At 58.2% G+C, this 20,128-nt stretch overlaps 1 protein-coding gene across 2 annotated transcripts in view; it reads left to right on the forward strand.

Annotated features, from left to right (window-relative positions):
* Window positions 1–883: 883 nt before the first annotated feature.
* KIAA0930 (KIAA0930 ortholog) overlaps window positions 884–20,128 on the forward strand; it is a 34,825-nt gene continuing 15,580 nt past the window's right edge. The window contains exon 1 of one of the 2 annotated variants that reach the window (XM_047786001.1): window positions 884–1,019. In XM_047786001.1, coding sequence (XP_047641957.1) covers window positions 956–1,019 — 64 coding nt within the window. In that variant the 5' untranslated portion in view covers window positions 884–955. The remainder of the gene's footprint in view (window positions 1,020–20,128) is intronic. The other variant, XM_047786000.1, reaches the window with a different exon arrangement.

Genomic DNA, 20,128 nt, shown 5'->3' on the forward strand with positions numbered 1-20,128 from the left:
CGGGAGGGGTTGGGGGATGGGGAGACGGCCCGGAAAGGGGTGGGAGGGGCTCAGAGACGCTAAACTGCCGGAGAGGGTTAAGGGGCCGAGGTTGGTTTCTGGGAGGGTCGTGGGGGTAGGGCCTGGAGAAAGTGGGCGCAGGGGTGGAGGGGCCAAGAAAGGTCGATGGCCGGGTAGTCGAGAGTGGCTTGAGGAAGCGCTTGGCGGGAGCCAGAGGCCAGCAGAGGGCGGGGGGGGGGCGGGGAAGCGCTTGTAGTGGGCGGGGCCGGGGCCGGCCGCTGGTGAGGTCGGGGCTGGCGAAGGGAGCCAGCCGGGTAGGTCCCTTGCGGAGGCGGCCGGGGTCAGGGGAGGGCGGTTCAGGGGCGGGACTCGGTTAAGGGGCGTGGCTTAGTGGTGTCTAGGGTGGGACTTGGAGGGGCTGGGGCGGGGCCTGGGCGGCAGGGGCAGGGCCGGGGGCGTGGTCTTGAGGGCGGTGGCGGGACCTGGATGGCTGGGGTGTGGCCTGGGGGCGGGAAGGGGCGGGGTAGGCAGCGGCCAGGGGCGGGGTCTGGATGGCCTAGGGGCGGGGCCGGGCGGGGCCGGGCGGGGCAGGCGGTGGCCCGGAGGCGTGCGGGCGGCGTCGGCGTCGCGGAGGTGCGCTTGCCTAGCTGGGCTTCGCGGGCGGCAGCGGCGGCGGCGACAAGGACGCGCACAAAGGCGGATTGTGGCTTCACAGGTGCCCGCGGAGGGCGGCGCCGGGGCAGGGGCGGCGGGGCGGGCCGGGGGCCCCCGCGGGCGCGGCGCGGGCGATGAGCCGGGGCCCGGCATGGCCTCCGCGCGGCCGCCGGGCCGGGCCTCCGCCTCGGCGCCCGCGCCCGCGGGGCTCCGGACCGGGCCGTCCACCCTCCCAGCCGCCGCCGCCGCGTCCCCGGAGCCTGCGGGCGGCGCGGAGGCCGAGGAGCGCTCGCTGCAGCACATGCTGCGCGCCATAGCCGAGGAGCGCGGCCGCCTCAGCCTGCGCCGCGAGGTCTGCGGCCTCGGTGAGTGGGGCCGGCCGGGGGCGAGGCGTCGCCGGGGTGTGCGCGCCTCCGGGTGTCTCTGCGTGTGTCTCTGGGGCTCCCTGCGTGCCGTGTCTTCCCACGCCCGCAGATCCCTGCGTCTGGGTCTTTTCCTGTGCCTCCGCGTCTCCGTCTCTGATTTTGGTCCCAAGCGCGGTCCGGCACGCTCGCGTCCCGTGTGCGTCTGTTTCCCGGGTCACCCGGTGTCTCCCTCTGTCCGTCCATCCGGGTGTCTGTCCGGTTCATCTTCCTTTCCGTGGATCTGCCAGGCCTCTTCCTTCTCCAGGAAGCCCTCCCCGCGGCCTCACTGCCGCTGCAAGGGAGTGTGGGCGCTGGATTTGGGAAGACCCGTAGCCCAGCATGGCAGGGCCGGGGCGCCGTGGGCTCCGGGCAGACCTCCCTGCAAGCTACCCTGGCCACCGCCTCCAGATCGCAAGGAGGGCATGTGGCCGGCTTCCTGAAGCCTTTGTCTTCCCGCACCTCTGCACAGTATCTCTAACGGGGACCTGTTGGACCGGTGCCCCCCTGATCCCACCCGCTTGGCGGAGGGTGCGGGTCTGCGCCCCTCTGGGTGTGATTCTGCTCTGAGGAGCCCCGGAGTTTGAGATCTGCGGCGAGGCGGGGTGGGGGTGCTCGTATTGTCTGAAAGAGCCCCGGGCTGCAGGTGTGGGTGGGGTCTGGTGGGCTGGGTGTGAGGTAATGGCTTCTGATGGATCGTGTTCCCACCCAAGCAGGAGGAGCCCCCCTCCCCGGTGGTTTCTCTCTGAAAGGACCCCTCCCTTCTTGGTGCGGGAATGACTTCATAGCATATTGTCTGCCACCCCCACCCCACCTTCCAGCCCAGTGTGGGCTGGGGATTCCTGAGGGGGCGACAGCCGTTGTGGAGAAGGGACTGTCAGCCTTGGAGATGCGGCCAGCACCCCTCCCCCTCATCCCCCCCCCCTCCCGTGGCATTCGGGGACCCTCAGCCGGCGAGAGGCTGGAGGAGGAAATACGTTTGGATCCTCCTTTTTGTAGGAGGCAGGCCTGGTGTGAGACAGTCCCCCGCAGCAGGAGGCGGCTTTCCTGGGGGCGGGGCGGGGCTGTCTGCAAAGTGGGGCATGGGTTTCTCTGGTCTCCTCTGAAAAGGTGTCACGACTTAGTTTTGAGCAGAAATGGCAGGATCCTCATTTCTTCATTCAGCAAAGGTTCACTGAGCACCTACTGTGTGCCAGGCTGCATGCCTGCCTGTTGCCTGGCACGGAGTGTGTGACATGGGAGGGGTCTGAGCGACCATCTGCCTCAGGCCCCTCAGCCCTGATGGCTCAGCAGCTCCCGGCACCCCTCCCCCTCCCCCGTCTGCCCGTTCCTGCTGTCCTCTGAGCATCTCTGTGCCCTGTGGGACAGTCCCCACCCCAGGGAGCCTGCAGTAGCACCCCCTGAGAACACAAATACTTTGCTCTGGCACCTGGCATTTACTGAGCACTTACTGTGTGCCAGGTGCTTCCGGCAGACGCTGTCACTTTGACACTGACGTTGGCAGATCCATTTCACTCATGAGGATCCCGAGGTTCAGGGAGGCCACAGACCTCGAGGAAGTTGTCCAGCTGGAATTGACCCTTGGTCAGTCTGACCCCTGTGCCTGTCCCCCCAAATGTCTCCAACCAGGCCTTGCTACTGTGCTGTCTCTGGGGAGGAGAACCGCCCGGGAGGAGGCCAAGGGCAGAGCCCGGTGGTCGCACCACTGCTGTCTCCCCTCCTGGCCTCCGGTCCCCTCACACACAAGGTCTCGCCATCTTACCACCCTCCGGCCCCCTGAACTCAGTCCCCGTTGTACCCTGATGCTCTGCCCTTCCGTGCCTGCTGTTTTCTCGTCTAGAGAGCTACCCCCTACTCGCCTGCCCCGCAGACACTGAGGAGGCCTTCAGGCCTCTGCACTAATGCTGTCACCTGTCACCCTTCCTCGCTCCCTGTTCTGCTGCCTGTGCGCTCCTTGTACCGGGTCTGCTGGACGATCAGGTGACTGGCACTGGGATGGCCCCTGCGGCTGCTGGTGACCCCCACCACGGCATTGCTTCGGTCTCAGTCTCGGGGTCCAGCACGGGCCTCGTGCAGAGCAGAGGCCCGGAAAACATGAGCAGATGGAGGAGAGATTAATTTCCGGACTGGGGAGCGACGGGGGTGGACGGCCAAGAAGCTGGAATCTTAAGACTTCTGAGAGGGGCTCCCGTTGCCCACTCTGTGACTTTTCAGACAAGAAATGTCATGTACAGAGAGGACCCAGCGAAGCAGTGACTCCCTGCCCGCAGCGCAGTTAGGACGGGACGGTGGGCCCAAGCACCCGCCCGAGAACCCAGAGCACCCTCTCCAAAGCGCCTGAACATCCAATGGCTCGTGTAACCCCTCTCCACTTTGCAGCTGTGATGACCTGTTACTTTTACGAATTAAACCTCCCAGGTTTTTGTTGTTGTTTAATTAGAGCTGAGATTAGGCAGAACTGTGCCATGTCCTCTGAGGTTGTCTGGAAGGATAAGGGAGCCTCTGGGGGAGATGCTTGACCCTGGACAAGCTGTTGTCACTTCTCATTCGTCCCCCCACCGCACCCCCGCAGCCCAACCCCCCCCCCCCCTGTATCATTGCTGGGCTGTGAATCTTGTCTGCTGTGCCCTCTGCAGTAGAGGCATTTTTTGAGCACTTGCTCCGTGCCTGGTGAGGGACTCGTCCTTGATCCCAGCCGTCTGGGAGGGGACAGTTGAGTAGGGGAAGAGAACTTGATGACTTGGCCAAAGTAAAAACCCTGCTGGAAGCAGCCAGGGCCGTGGCCACTCCGAGCAGGATTTTTATCTGCAGGAAACTGCCTGTGATTCCAGGTAACAGGTAAGCCAGGCTGGTGGCTGAAGCAGCTTGTGTGGGGCTCCAGAATCGCAGAAGAGTCAGGGGGTCCAGCGCCCAGGTGTTGTGTGACGCAGACATCTGGACCAAAGGTGGAGAGAGCCTGCCTCTTCCTCCTGGGCCCTGGATGGCAGCCCCGGCCTGCCGGGTGGGCAGGCTCCCTTCCCACAGGGGCAGCACGCCCTTGGCGTCGGGTCCGGCCCCAGGGGCACGGCCTGGGTGTGGGTCCTGGAGAGGCGCTGCGAGGGGAGGGCCCGCCTCACCTCACACTGGTGTCTTTGGGCCCGGCCTGGGCTGGGCACTTTAGAGCTGGGCGTTCCTGGGCATCACCCCCTTTTAGGCGGCCCGGGGAATCTTCTCTCTCTCTGGAGCGCTGTGGGACAAAGGATGTTTCGCCATCACAGTCTCATCCTCACAGTAAACCCTCTAGGGTAGGTCTTAGTAAACGCTTCTCTTTGTCCTGATGAAGAGACACAGGCTTAGAGATGAAGTAACATATGCCCGAGGCCCGTGGCCAGTAAGTGGCAGACTCTGAGCCCGGGCTCTTAACAGGGCTAGAGCCCCCCACGTCCTCAGGTGCTTGTGGCCCGGCCAGCACAGGTGGGCACAGCAGCCTGGCACAGGTGGGCTGAGGAAGGGTGTGAGAGGTGGTGAGGGGCACTGAGAAGGGAGCCACCTTGGCTGACCTGGGGCTTGGTGCAGGCGTGCCTGCTGAGAGTGGCCAGGGTAGGCAGGACTTGGGCCGGGCAGAGCCTGGAGCCTCGGAGGGTGGCCACGGGTCCTGAGGCTGGTGCGGTGTTTGGAGGTCTGGGTGCCCAGCTGGGACCTTGGCACTCCCTCGGCCTGGCCTTGGGGCGCTTTGCGGGTGTCTGACTCCTGGACCGGCCCTCGCTGCAGAGGCGTTAGCACAGGGACATTGCGCGTCCGCCGGGTGCCAGCCTCGCGGTGCCTGCAAAAGCGCCTTGACATCTGCCTCTTGCGGGAGCAGCCTCTGGTATTACCCCATTCTGCACATGAGGAAACTGAAGTGACTCAGCCAAGGTCAAGTAGCCGGAGTTGGCAGAACAGCTTGGTGGGGTTCCGGGGGAGGCCCGTCAGATGCCCTTCTGCAGAGAGTTCGTGGACGGAGCCGGCTCTGTGCTGAATGCCTGCACGTGCCAGGCAGCTGACACCACCCCGTACTTGGGAAAAGGACCTGCACTCTGGCCCGGCCCTCTGTGTGGCTCGGTGCAGTGTCGCTGGCCTCGGTGGCTGGTGGGGGACTTTCGTGGGAAGTGTGGCAGGAAGAGAAGACCACGGGGCCTAAGCGTGCCACCCTTTGGGACCTCTGTGTCCTCTGTGGAGACAACAAAGTCTGTAGGGTGACGGGCGCAGGCTCAGGGGGTGGCGTGAGGGCCAAAGGAGGCGCCGCAGGTACGGGCCCAGCACGAGCCCTGGCGCGGGGCTGACCCTCCACGCTGTGGTTGTGAAGGATGCAGGCTTTTGGAAATAGGGCTGGATTCGAGCTCTGAAGTTCAGGCTGCCTGGCGGTGGCCGGGGCCCTCCAGCCCCACAGCAGGCAGAGCTGGTTCTGGGCCAGTGCAGACAGGAGGAAGTGTGGCCGTTTGAAGGGGTAGTGGTACCTCTTTCGGTTCCTGCACCTATTTTTAAGGCCTGTGTGTTCCGTTTCTGGGGCTGGAGCGGCCCCTGGGGTGGGCCTCTGCCAAGGCAGGTCCTTTCAGGGCCCTGAGGACCTTGGACTTCATACCTTATGGAGACTGAGGGTCACAGCAAAGCCAGAGGGTGATCAGCTGTGTGGGCAACCATGTCCCCGCCCCCAGCCCGCGGGAGGGTGTCTGCTCAGCTCCTGCCCTGAGGCGTCTGACAAGCTGGGGGGCCCCTGCTTGTAGCACTGGCTCCTTTTTCACACCTGCCACCTTCCCTGGGCCAGGCGGGCTCACAAATGCCAGCTAAGTCATGAGGCCACTAAAGAGAGGCCTCAGCAGGACGCTTGTTTAACGAGTGGCCTTGGAGTTTCCTGGTGGCATAGCGGGTTAAGGGCTTGGTGGTGTTGCTGCTGTGGCTCAGGTTCCATCCCTGGTCCGGGAACTTCTGCATGCCATGGGCGTGGCAAAAAAAAAAAAAGTCTCAAAATCCCCAAATGTATTTCTTCCAGTTAAAGAATGTTATATGCACATTATAGAAACTGGAAAATATAAGAGAATAGAAAAAAACTACTCATAGTTCCAATCACCCAGAGACACTATTAACTTGGCAAAGTCTTGCTTTTCAATCTTTTTAAAGGCCCTTTAAAGAACACTTGATAAAGTTTGAAATACTTGATAAATACTTGAAACTACACATAAAGTTTCTTAAAATTCCTGAGACATTTTCCATGTTATTCAAACTCTGCACGTGATTTAAATGACTGGGATAGCCGAGTGGTTGTGCCGTAATTTACTTAATTGGTCTTGTCTTGTGGGAAACTTAGCTTGGATCCAGTTTCTCGCTGTTATAAATAGCTTGCAACAAACCTCTTTTTTTTCCTGGGAAGCTTTCTGGGTTTGGATGATTTCTTTCAGCCGCCAGCCTAGGAGGCCATGCCTTAGGGGCTGCTGTCTGTCCCCCAAGGGCGGGTCTAGGACCACGCGTGGATGGGGCCGGTGGCAGACAGATGTTAACCAGACTTGGGGAGAATTTTGTGAACCGTTGTTATGAACAGGAAGAAAGGGGAGTGGAAGGTGAGCGGCCCTGGGGTGTGCCACCTGCTGGGAGAGGAGGCGGCTTAGGCCCAGGCTTGGGCCTGGGCACCTGGCTGGTGTGTGATGGTCCAGGCCTGTCTTCTCCCTGGAATTGCAGGCTTGCTTTCGGAGGAGGGAGCAGGGGCCTTCGGTTCTGAAGCTCAGGCCCGGGAGGCCCCGGGGGGTTGAGTGAGGCCAGGCCGTTCCCCCCTCCACTCCCTGCTGCCCCCTCACTTCCGGCTCTGGGCTCTCCCCACCCCCGCCACTGCCCAGCCTCGGACTACAAACTCCTTGGCCCCCGGGTCAGCATGGATGCCAGGCTGCCTGTGCCTAGGCCCTTTGGGTGCAGTGGCGAACCCTGGTCCTGGCTGTTGCCCCCGGGGCCTGTGTGCATGGGGAGGGAGCGCCGGGTGTGGTCAGCAGCCCTTGAGCCCAGCCCTGTCTGGGCCCTGTGGCTTTGGGACAGGCGTTCTGGTAGATCTGACTTGGCTTCCTCCTCCTGGCACTGTGCCCTCCTGGGTCAGGGCTGACCTGGCTACTTGCCCCCAGTCCCCTGGTTTTGGCTCGGGCAGCAGAATGTCCTCTGGGTTACAGCCCGTGCTGGGGGAGCTGGGATGGCCAAGAACGGTCCAGAACCCAACTAGCCTGTCCCTGTTGCTGGGGGGTGAGGCTCAGAGAAGACACTTACAGAGCTGGGTGACCAGAGCCGGGCTGCCCGATGGGCCCTCCGTGGGCCACCCTGGTACAGGGGAGGGAATTGAGGGCCTTTGATGGCGGGAAGCTGAGATGTTGCTGGTGGACGTGCAGACGAGGGGCCAGAGCATCTGGGGGCCGGGCGGGGGCCCCCCAGCTCGGGGAGGACTCTCTCTGCACAGCCCGGGCTCTGCACGCCGAGCATCAGCTCGTATGGGAGGGACCACTTCCTTTTCCTAAGGGGGTCCTGTGTCTGAGAGGCTAGTGGAGCAGCCTTTGTCCCCCTGAGTGACCAGCGAGTGGGTGGGCAGGGCGTGTCGGCCAAGTGCAAAGCAGAGGGGCTCGATCTTCAGTGTGGTCCATGAAGGTGCTGTCACTTTTACTTGTGACGTGAAAACCCTCTGCTTTTGGATGTGCTTTGAATCTTGAACTCTGCCCTTGGGAGGGTGCTTAGAGCAAAGTTCGGAGGAGTCGTCAGGGAGACAATTAGGGAAAGCCCGACTTTTACAAAGCGCCCTGCTGCGTCTTCCGGGTCCTCGTGGCTTTGCCCAGCGGTGTGCAGGGCGGGTCTTGCCCCTTTTTATGGGGAGCAGCGGAGACTCTGAGTGCTGTGGCCTCGAGGGACACGGGCCTGGGCTTGTGCCTTCTGGTACCTTCTGAAACGTCGCTGGCGGGCACTGCTGCAGCAGCACCGCCACACGCGGCCCTGTGCCCATTGGCTCCTCACCCGCCGTGCTGCTCCTGCCCCTCCAAGTGTATGCTTTTAGGTGATTGTAGTTAGTTACTGTTGGCACCGTCGCGCAGGCCGTAGTCACTGAGCCCTTGGGCTGACGCTGGCTGGGCCCTGCTCCCTGAAGCTGGGAGCCTCCTGGGGAGGTGGAGGAGCAGGTGGGCAGAGGGTGACCGTTCATGCTGCCCCCGTATCCTGCTCACACCACCACAGAGCAGCCCAGCTGGGACACCCGGCCCCCTGGAATGTGTCACAGGCCCCTCCAGCTCCGTCTGCTGCTCCTGCAGCCCTCTCGGCACCCAGACACCTAAGCCGCCCGCCCCGGCCACAGTCCGCCCGTCCTCAGCCCACATCCAGCTGTGGCCGAGTTCTGTCCCCCTCTGAGCCATCCCTCGTCCCCCCCCGGGGCACCTCTGAGCTGGACCACCCGGGTCACCCCACCTAGTCCTCTGTCTCCCCATGGCCGCCACTCCTGACTGTGTCAAACTTTGCTGCCTTCCCTTAAAAGTCACCTGGGGCCTACAGGTTAGGTTCAAGATCTTATGTCACCTGGCCCTGCTGATGGCTGAGCCCCAACCGGGCTCATCTTCTCGAGGGGTCCTACCCGCCCCATCGGTCAGGGGAGCCGCGCCTCTCAGCTCTCGGCACAAGGGCTCCCTGCGACCCTTTGCTGACCCCTTGCTAGGATCAGCTGTCCCCTTTGCCCTGGACAGCACCCACGCCGATTTGTGATGCTGTGCGACATCGTGTCCTTCAGGCCCCCCCCCCGCCCTGGGCTCCCTGCAGGGCCATCGGTTCGGGTTCTGAGTCCCCTGTGCCAGCTCAGGCTGGGAATGATGGCCGAGCGAGGCCCCTGCGTGGGCTGGGGTGGTGATGGCTTGACGGGCAGGTATCTGTTGAGGGAAGGGTGATGGATTCTCGGGGAGGTAGCCCTTGACTGGGGCGCCCCTGCCTGGGCAGAGACCTTCAGGGGGTGCCTTTCGCGGAGTGCTGTGTCACTTTGGCGAAGTCACCGAGACTCTCTGGGCTGTGTTCCCCTGGCAGAGAAGGACTGATTCCTCCCTGCGTCCACTTCAGACAGAGGTCAGCCTCCAGACCTCGAGCCGGGAGTGTCACGAGGGCTGCCTCTGACGGTGACAGCCCTGGCTCAAATCCCGGGGCCTGTGGGAGCTGCCGTGGGCAGGGCACTTCCCTCCAGCGCAGTCTCCTCGTAGTGACGTGGGGAGAGGAGGGCCGACCTCCCTCGCTGGTCACAGCCCAAGGTTCTGGGACCCGTGGGCACCAGTCCACCCTCTTCACTGCCTGAAATCCAGCTGCTTGCGCAAAGCAGGGCCAGGTGTGTCACACCTCAGGGAGGTCAGTGCCTCTTGCGTGCTTTGCTTCGGGACAAGGGCAGTGAAATAGGAGGCGGCAGAAATGGAAGGACCCCCTCCCCCTCCCCCCCCCGCCCCCCGGGGTGGAGGCAGGAGCCCCGCCATCCCCCTGCCCCCCAGAGCTGCAGCTTTGCATCTGAGGCTGTAGGTTCCACCCCCACCAAGCCTGGTCACCCTGCCAGCAAGGTGGCTCATCCCAGTGCGGAGGGACTCCCAGGCGGGGGGTTGGTGGGGCAGGGCCGTGGCGCAGAGCCAGGAGCCCGGCTCTGAAGGCAGCTCCGGGCCGCCTGCTGGCAGAGTGATGTCCGACAAGGGGTTGGAACTTGAGCCTCTGTTTCGTCACCAGTTAAGGGAGGGTACTGGTTTGGCTTCCCAGGATCCTTGTGAAGATCGGGAGGTACAGCAGGTCAGGGGGTCAGGGAGGAGCCTGGGGAAGGGCCCCAGGGAGGCGGTGGCCCAGTCGACCTGTGGGGCCAGGCAGGGATGGGCCCAGGCCCCGTGCACCTCCAGGAGGGACTCCAGGGTGAGGGGAGGGGTGGCCTGGGGACACGCAGGGCGTCTGGTCAGGGAGGAAGGGGGACCACCCCGCAGACGGCGGGGGGCTGTCTGGAGGCTGGGCTGGCCTGGCGAAGGAGGCTGGACTTCCTCCTGAAGTGGTGGGGGACTAGGCGTCCCCTTGTGGCACCGCAGGTTGGGGCTCTGGCCTTGTCCCTGCTGTGGCTCAGGTCGCTGCTGTGCTGTGGGTGCAGCCCAAAAAAGAAAAAAATAAGCGAAGCAGGCAGGCGAGGTTCTCCTGATCGGCCACCTTGCGTCACTGAAACCCCAGGCTCCCCTGAGGCTGGAGCCGAGCACTGGCCTGGCCCGTGGGGTTGCTCACGCGGACCCGTCTGACCCGTCTGACCGGTTCTTGGCCATCCAAGTGCCTCCTCATGGTGCCCTGGGCCGCCCTGGGCAGCGTCTTTGTCTTTTGTGCCCAAGGGAGGGTCTCCAGCCACGAGGGCACCGGGAGGCACGGGCTGATGAAAGGCCCATTGAGAGGCCACAGAAGCCTGTTGAGGCGCCGGGGGCGGAAGCTGCCAGGGGCTGCCTGGGACTCTCCCCAGAGGCCACTTGACCCCCCACCCACCCCGCCGCCTCTGGGAGGGGCCAGCTGAGCTCTTGTTTAAAGGCAACCAGGTCGCCCATTCTGTGCATGATTTCTCAGTTATCTATTTATTTATTTTTGTCCCTTTAGGGCCGCGCCTGAGGCGTGTGGAGGTTCCCAGGCCAGGGGTCGAATCAGAGCTGTAGCTGCTGGGCTACACCATAGCCACAGCAACACAGGATCCGAGCCACGTCTTCGAACTACACCACAGCTCACGGCAACGCCGGATCCTTCACCCACTGAGCGAGGCCAGGGATCGAACCTGCGTCCTCATGGATACTAGTGGGGTTTGTTAACCGCTGAGCCACGACGGGGACTCCCGATTTCTCGTTTATTCGGTTACTCTCCCATCGGAGGCCCGTTCCAGGGCTCTCCCAGCAGGGCTCTGGGGAGATGAGCATCTTCCCGGGTGAGAGGAAGACTGCGGGGACACCCTCGCAGTGGGCTTGCTGGACAAGGCGGGGGCGTCCGTGGCTTCTCTGCCCAGCGTCTCTCCTGACCGTCCTTATCTGCTCAGCGTCCTGCTGCTGCCCGGGCGAGGTCGCGTGCAGGATCTGGCACGGTCACTGCTGTGGCTCAGGTTTGACCCTGGCCCAGGATATTTCCCATAATGTGGACATGTGAAAAAAAAGATCACACGAGTCCAGCCCTGGTCCAGTAGGACTGGTGTCCTTATAAAGAGGGGAATTTGGACATAGATACACACACAAAAAGGACATGGGGAGTTCCCGTCGTGGCGCAGTGGTTAACGAATCCGACTAGGAACCATGAGGTTGCGGGTTCGGTCCCTGCCCTTGCTCAGTGGGTTAACGATCCGGCGTTGCCGTGAGCTGTGGTGTAGGTTGCAGACACGGCTCGGATCCCGCGTTGCTGTGGCTCTGCCGTAGGCCGGTGGCTACAGCTCCAATTTGACCCCTAGCCTGGGAACCTCCATATGCCACGGGTGTGGCCCTAGAAATGGCAAAAAGACAAAACAAATAAATAAATAAATAAATAAAAAGAGAAGAAACTTAAAAACGTACATACATATATATATATAGTTTAAGAATATATTTGTGTGTGTGTATATTTTTTGCCACACCCTCGGCATGCAGACATTTCCAGGCCAGGGATCGAACCGGAGCCATAGCCTTGACAGCACCAGCGTCTTTACTCCTAGGCCACCAGGGAACTCCGTCATTCTGTTTTGGTGCTTTCTGTTCTGTTCCATTGATCTGTCTCATTGTGCTCCAACCAGTCAGTACTTTGCTTTCATTAATCACTCGGTTCATTTCATTTATTCGTTTAATTGGCCGATACTGTTTCCTGTAGGCCAGATCCTGTCCTAGGAACTCAGTATACAGCAGTGAACAAAACAGTCAGAGAGGGAGAATGCTCATGGCTTCATGGAGCTGGCATTCCCGTGGGCCTCTGTTAAAACAGCTCCCTTCGAGGAGGGCAGGTGCTGACACACAGGGGCCCCGGCCAACTCCAGCCTGCTGCCCGAGTGTGTAAATGGACTTGTACTGGCACACAGCCATGTCCCTGTCTTTATGTCTCGCCATGGGTGATTTTGGAATTGGGACAGGACCATAGGGTCTGTGGAGCCTAAGCCGTTTTCTCTCTGGACCTTAAAAAAAGCTTGTTGGCTCCTGTCGTAGGAAAAACTGAAAGCAGACAAAATACCTGGGTCCAGTGTGTATATGGTGCCATATGGTGACGGGCTGTGGAGGAAAAAGCAGGAAGTGGGATGGGGCTGTTGACTGTTGGGGTGGGGTTTACAATTTTTCCCTGTCTTTCTTCCTTTATTTCTCTCTCTCTCTCTCTTTCTCTCTTTCTTTCTTTTTCTTTTTCGGGCCGCACCAGCAGCATATGGAGGTTCCCAAGCTAGGGGTCTAATCGGAGCTGTAGCTGCCAGCCTACACCACAGCCAGATCCAAGCTGCCTCCGTGACCTACACCACAGCTCACGGCAGTGCCGGATCCTTAACCCACTGAGTGAGGCCAGGGATCAAACCCGCCACTTCAGGGTTCCTAGTCAGATTTGTTACCCCTGAGCCACAGCGGGAACGCCTACAATGTGCAACAGGGCGCTTTGGGAAGGCCTCCCTGAGGAGGTAGATATTTGAGTTAAGAGCCAAGGGGAGGGAGGGAGGAAGCCTCATGAGCGGGAAAGCGACAGGACTCGGGCACTGGTGAGGCAGCTGGGACAGTAGCACAGGCCGATGGTGGCAGCCTGGCCCCGGGGGGAGGAATGGTTCCAGATGCGTTTAAAGACAGAATCAATGAAATGATGCAGAGATGACATCTGAGAGTTGTGCTGGCAGACAAAAAACAGCAGCGGAACTTGCCAAATCTGTAAATGAACATTTCTGTCCAGTGAGAGGGCTGTAAGTTTCTCTGGAACCCCCGTCGGGTGAGACAGTCACTAAAGGTGATGGGCAGAGGGAGGTTTTCTGCTTTTTTGTCTGGAAGTTGGGTGATCCTTGAGGATTGCGTGTGGTTTGTTTGTTTTTGGCTGTGCCTGCGGCATGTAGAGGTTGCCAGGCCAGGGACCGAACCCGCGCCACAGTGACGATGATGCCAGATCCTTAACCCACTGTACCACCAGGGAACTCCTTGGGTATTGTATTTCTTAGGATTCTTTTGGTTACAAGAAACAAATCCATAGTCGCTTAGACAAAAGGAGAAATATATTGGCTCACAGTCTGCTGAGGAGTTGCAAATGGAAGCCTCCAGAAGACCAGGAATGCCCAATACTGAGGACTTGTGGCCCCCGCTTGCTGCAGCTCCGACCTGATCGCCGCCGTCTGGCCTTTTCCACGTGGACCTCCTCCACGTGGCGGGAGAGGGGCATCCAGCAGCCCCTTGGTTTTATGTCAGCAACACCAAAGGACAATGTGCAGCTTGAGTTGATGGTGGCAGGAGGATTTGGCTTTCTAGGGCATCTTCACATCTGATAGAAATCACCTCCCGGAGTTCCCTTCGTGGCTCAGCGGCTAACAAACCTGACTCGTATCCGTGAGGATGCGGGTTTGATCCCTGGCCTCCCTCAGTGGGTTAAGGATCCCGCACTGCCATGAGCTGTGGTGTAGGTCACAGATGCAGCTTGGATCCTGCGTTGCTGTGGCTGTGGGGTAGGCCGGCAGCTGCAGCTCCGATTAGACCCCGAGCCTGGGACCCTCCATATACCGCGAGTGCGGCCCTAAAACGGAAGAAGAAAAATCATGTCCCCAACATCCCTCTTTCTGAATTTTCTTGTCTTCTTATTTTAAAACATTCTCCTGGAATTCCTGTCGTGACTCAGTGGTTAACGGATCCGACTAGGAACCATGGGGTTGCAGGTTTGATCCCTGGCCTTGCTCAGTGGGTTAAGAATCTGGCATTGCTGTGAGCTTGTGGTGTAGGTTGCAGACGCAGCTCCGATCCCGCGTGGCTGTGGCTGTGGTGTAGGTCACAGACACGGCTCAGATCTGGCATTGCTGTGGCTGTGGCGTAGGCCAGCAGCTGGAGGTCTGATTAGGCCCCTAGCCTGGGAATCTCCATATGCCACAGGTGCGGCCCTAGAAAAGACAAAAATACAACCCCCCCCCAAAACAAACCATTCTCTTGGCATTTTCTTTTGGGTCATGTTAAATTAATAGATCAAATTAGGTAGAATTGCTCCCTTTAGGATTTGAATATTTTTAGCTAAGAACTTGGTAAACCTTTTCATGTGTTTTTTTTGTTTGTTTTTTTTTTTTTTTAGGGCCACACCCGCAGCGCATGGAGGTTCCCAGGCTAGGGGTCTAATCAGAGCTGTGGCCACCAGCCTACACCACAGCCACAGCAACGCCAGATCTGAGCCGCGTCTGCAACCTACACCACAGCTCACGGCAACGCTGGATCCTTAACCCATTGAGGGAGGCCAGGGATCGAACCTGCAACCTCATGGTTCCTAGTCAGATTCGTTTCTGCTGCGCCATGACGGGAACTCCATAATTTCTTTTTTTAATATCTTTGTTGTCTAACTGCAGCGTCTGGTACCTTTGTGACAGTGTCGACCCAGGCACACCTTGTTTTATTGTGCTGAGTCACTTTATTGTGCTTCACAGAGATGGCTTTTTTTTTTTTTTTTTTTTTTTAGCATATTGAAGATTTGTGTCAACTGTGCATGTATCAATTCTCTGGGCACCATTTTCCAGCAGCATTTGCTCGTTTTGTGTCTCTCCGTCACAAGCTGGTCATTCTTGGAGTATTTCAAACTTTTTCGTTATTAGTATGTTTGTTATGGTGACCTGTGGTCAGTGGTCCTTGCTGTCACTACTCGTCGAAGGCTCAGGTGATGGTTAGCAGTTTTTAGAAATAAAGGACTTTTGGTTTTTGTGGGGTCTTTTTTTGCCTTTTAGGGCCGCACCCGAGGCGTATGGAGAGTCCCAAGTCGGGGGCAAATCGGAGCCACAGCGACCAGCCTACCCCACAGCCACAGTAATGCCAGATCCGAGCTGCATCTGCAACCGTGTAGCTCACGGCAACGCCGGATCCTTAACCCACTGAGTGAGGCTAGGGATCGAACCCGCAACCTCATGGTTCCTAGTTGGATTCGTTTCCACTGAGCCACGTGGGAACTCCGAGAAATAAAGGATTTTTAAACTAAAGTGTGTTTTTGGTTTTTTTAGGCGTAATGCTGTTGTGCACGTGATAGACTACAACACAGCATACACGTAACTTTTAACTTCACTGGGAAACCAGAAATTTGTGTGGCTTGCTTTATTGTGACATTCTGCTCTTGAACCAAACTCGCAAGGTCTCTGGGACATCCTGTAATAGTGGGTTGTGATGATACTTATTTTGTCCTTAACATTTTCTAGTTGAGATACATGTTTAAGGAAGTATCTGTTTATTTCTATTTTATGGAGGGTTTTTTTTTTTTTTTTTTTGGCTACCCTACTACATATGGAGCTCCCAGGCCAGGGATCTGATCTGAGCTGAGAACTAAGCCACAGCTGTGGTAACGCCAGATCCTTAATCCACTGTGCCCGGCTGGGGATCAAACCCATGTCCCAGCTTGTTTGCTTATCCCATTGCTCCACAGCGGGAGCTCCTGGAGTTTTTTAAAATATGAAGAATAGGTATGGAATTTTATGGAATGTTCTGTCACCTGGGAGATGACCATGTGTCATTTCTTTTTTGAACATAAGTATGTGAATAGATTTCCTAATATTGGTCTTTTTTTTTTTTTGTCTTTTTACCTTTTTTCTAGGGCCGCTCCCATGGCACATGGAGGTTCCCAGGCTAGGGGTCTAATTGGAGCTGTAGCCACCAGCCTACACCAGAGCCACAGCAACACGGGATCCAAGCTGCGTCTGCAACCTACACCATAGCTCACAGCAACGTCGGATCCTCAACCCACTGAGCGAGGCCAGGGATCAAACCCACAACCTCATGGTTCCTAGTCGGATTCTTTAACCACTGCGCCACGACGGGAACTCCATGGACCATTTTTGTATTTCTGCATTAAATCCTTCTCAGCCATGGCATATGGTTTTAGTGGATTGATGCAGTCTTTTAAATAGTGTATGTAAGATTTATATGTTCTGTCCACGAGTGAGATTAGCCTGTAGTTTTCTGTGTGTGTGTCTGTTGGTTTCAAATCAGTGCTTTGCCTGCCTGTTTAAAAGAATTTGCAAGTTTCTTAGGCTCTAAAAGTGAGTAGCATCAGGGCTGTTTCTTGAAGACCTGGTCATGTCTTCTCAAAAACATCTCTTGGCCCATCCCTGCAAAGTTCTTTCCTGGGAAGTAGCTCTTGGACAGTTTTCTGTCTTGTAACGCGTGACCATCGTTTTTAATGGCTCTGAATGATTCTAAGTAGGGTATCACCATAGCTGGCTTAACCTGTGCGGTTTAATGGTGTGGAAAAGGATGGGGGGGGCAGTTCAAGGAATGCCTCCTAACATCCAGTTCGTGACTATTCCAGAGGTCTGGTGGATGGAAAACAATTCCCAGTGCTACCAGTAAGCAGGGAGCAGTCTTCGTTCCCGGAGTGCTGGGAGGGGCTGGGTGCTGTTCCGAGCGCCTGGGATTTTCCTGTCCCCCTGGAGACTGTAGGAGGGCATTTCTGGGGGCTCAGAGGTGTGGCGGGGTGAGGTGTGGAAGCCCGAGTCTCCTCATTTACACAGCAGCCAGGAGGCCCCAGGCCCTGCGCACGCCTCCCCGTGGGGCCTTGGAAAGGATAGGAGCTGTCTGTGTTGAGGGGCTGGGTTCGAGCCACTGGATCCCCAAGCCTCACTTGCCTTGTCTGGAAACCCAGGGCTGAGCCTGTAAACTAAACTGCGGTTCCCCCACCTCGTCAGCTTGCCCTGAGGAGGATCTGAAGAGGTGGCAGGTGAAAGGGCTTCATACACTGCAGGGTGCGGGCCGCTCTGCATTCCTCAGCCAGTACTGTGCTGACACCGTCATGTCACCCCCTCGGCAGAACCAGAGGGGGGGTCTCGGCCGTCGGGCCCCTGACCTGGGCGTGGGCGGCAGGGGTTCTCATCCCCGCACAGCCGCGTGGCCTCCCCGACGCATCCCCAAAGCCACTAGTCTGTGGTGCAGGTCCGAGCCGTGACCGATGACAGCAGGTCCCTCCCTCGGGGTGGGGGGGGCAGCCCGAGCTGGCAGGTTCCAGTCTTCCTGAGACAGCCCGTCCTCTTCAAGCGTGGTTGTGTGTTTGCAGATCGACCCTCCCTCTGACCTGGAGCCCTCGTGCCACGTCAGTCCCTTCAGCGTGTCTGTGGTGGAAAACTCCAGACGCGTGCGCAGCGATGGGAACCGGGTCCGCTGAGGGGCAGGGTCCCCGCCGAGGCTGAGCAGGGCAGCGCCTGCCTCCCTGTTTCGGCTCATCCTTCTCACGGGCTCTTGAGCGCCACGCGCCGCACCCCTGTGCTTTTTGTTAGCGATTCGGCCGTTTAAAGTGGCACCAGGCCTAAGGCCGCAGTGCTTTCTAGACCCCAGCATGAGAAGGCTGTGATGGGCCTTGCGGAGAAAATACTCCTCAGATAAGCCTTGTTCAGGCACGGGCTCTGGTGCTGGTGGCCTGGCGTTCAGTGCGAATGGCCTCGCTCGGTATTAAACACGGTGTCTTTATACGGAGAGAAATCAGAAGAAGAGGTTTATGTGGCTGGGTTGCCGAGACTGTGACCGGAGGCTTGCGGGGGCCCAGCCGTCTATCTCCCCCGGGGTAGCAGCTTGGGATCAGCTGAGTGTGTGTGTGTGTGTCTGTCTGTCTGTCTGTCTGTGTGTCTGCTTTATAGAACCCAAGTGGCCTGGCCAGCGAGGGCCCCAGCCCAGCAGGGAGGCGGCCTGCGGGCCTGGAGCTGTCCGTGGTGCTGCCCCAGGGAGGGGCTCGACCTCCGAGGCCTGCATCTCTGCCTTGTCCATCATCCCCTGGATTCAGGGGCCTGGAAGCCTGCTGCCCCCTTGGCCAGATGGCAGGGAGACTGCGGCGGAGAGCGTCCTGGAGATCGGGGAGGTCTCGGCTGGGCTGGCGGCTCCCGGGGCTGGGATTTCCTGCTGGACAGGCCTTGGGAAAGGACGCAGGGAGAGGGGTTCACGTGGAGGAAGAGAGAGCACTGCTGTCACAGGCCACACAGGGTCCCCCTCGTGGGTTTTTTTTTGGGGGGGGGGTTCAAGTATATTTTTTAAAATTTATTTTGTATTGCTATTTCCCCAGCACCCTTTTTCTTTTCCCACTGTGCAGCATGGGGACCCAGTTACACATCCATGTACACAATTTTGTCTCCCGTTGTCGTGCGACGTTGTAAGTATCCAGACATAGCTCTCAGTGCTCCGCAGCAGGAGCTCACTGCTGATCCAGCCCAAAGGCAATAGTTGCCATCTGTCGAGCCCAAGCTCCCACTCGCTCCCCCTCCCTCCAGACCCCTTGTGGTTTATGCACAGTTCCCGGACTGTGTGGTTTAGGGACCCTGGCAGGCTTGGGACCAGGGACCTCCTCTGAGCAAGCTGCGCTGTGACAGGGACGTGCAGGGCAGCAGTGCAGAGGGTCCCCATGCACATACGTGTGGACGGAACTTTACTGCCTCCGAAGGACCTTGGTCCTGGCCTCTCTCCCCCAGTCCTCCCCGGGGGTTCCGGGAGGGGGCCAGGTGAGACCCTCTGACGGATGTGGTCCCTGGGCCTCAGGGGTTCAGGGAGCTGGCTTTAGGGAGACGTCGAGGCAGGCCCTGGACTCAGATGTGTGTGGCTGCACATACTAACGTGCCCCGTGCCTGGGCGCGTCCAGCCCTCGCCCTGACCTTGCCCCTTTCCAGCCTTTTGGACTTGCCGACCCCCTCCCTCCCTCCTCTCCTCCTCCATCCCCCTTCCCTCTCTCTCTCGTGAGCCTGTGACGTTCATCAGAAGTCTACATTCATGGGAAAAAGTACTACCATCTTGCTGCTTTCTTCTTTCTTCTTCTTTTTTTTTTTTTTGTCTGTTTAAGGCTGTACCCGTGGCATATGGAAGTTCCCAGGCCAGGGGTCCATTCGGAGCTGCAGCTGCTGGCCTACACCACAGCCACGGCAATGCAGGATCCAAGCTGTATCTTTGACCTTCCCCACAGCTCACGGCAACGCTGGATCCCCGACCCCCTGAGCAAGGCCGGGGATCGAACCCGTGTCCTCATGGATACTAGTCAGGTTCGTTTCCTCTGCACCACGATGGGAGCTCCAGTACCGTCTTACTATTCAAAATACTAAGAGGGAAAAAAGGAAGGAGAAAACTTATTCCCTGTGTGGTGCAGCAGCTCCCTTCGTGCAGGGGAGGTGGTTCATGTGCTTGTAACCAGTGCGTCTAGAGCGCGTCTCTGTCTTTTCACCAGACTGCATCACATGCATGTCCGCATCCTCAATGGGCTTCATAGGCGTCCTTTTTATTTTTTTCTTTTTCTTTTTCTTTTTTTTTTTTGGCTGCAGCAGGCTTGATGTGGGATCTCGGTTCCCAGGCCAGGGATTGAACCCGGGCACAGTGGTGAAAGCGCTGAATCCTAACCGCTATACCCCTGGGGCCTCCCTTCATAGGCTCCCTTTTAAAGTTTGATGGAGGTTGGGTTTCCTGCCTAGAGCACAATGTACCTAGATTTTTTTTATGATTCAGTGAATGTTATTATATTTATAGTTGTACAACCATCATCACAACCTAAACTGTACAACATTTTCCATCCCAGCCCCCGGTCCACCCCCTCCCTCCCACTTGTCTGTCCCCTTTGGTAACCGGAAGTTTTTCAAAGTCTGCGAGTGTGTTTCTGTTCTGCAAAAAAGTTCATTTGTATCTTTTTTTTTTTAGATTCTACGCATAAGTGATGCCATGTTTGTCTCTTGCTGTCTAACCTCACTTCCAATGGTAATTTCTAGGTCCATCCACATTGCTACAAATGCCATTATTTCATTCTTTTATTAATGGCTGAGTAACCTAGATTAAATGTCAGTCGTTACAGGAGTTCCCATAATGGCTCAGCGGTTAGCAAACCTGACTAGCATCCCTGAGGACATTCAATCATTATAGAATATTCTTTTCTTTTTTCTCCTTCCTTATTACTGCGATGACCTGTCATTTGCTCTCATT

The sequence above is a fragment of the Phacochoerus africanus genome, chromosome 7 (genome assembly GCF_016906955.1).
Source record: "Phacochoerus africanus isolate WHEZ1 chromosome 7, ROS_Pafr_v1, whole genome shotgun sequence".
NCBI classification, from domain to species: Eukaryota; Metazoa; Chordata; class Mammalia; order Artiodactyla; family Suidae; genus Phacochoerus; species Phacochoerus africanus.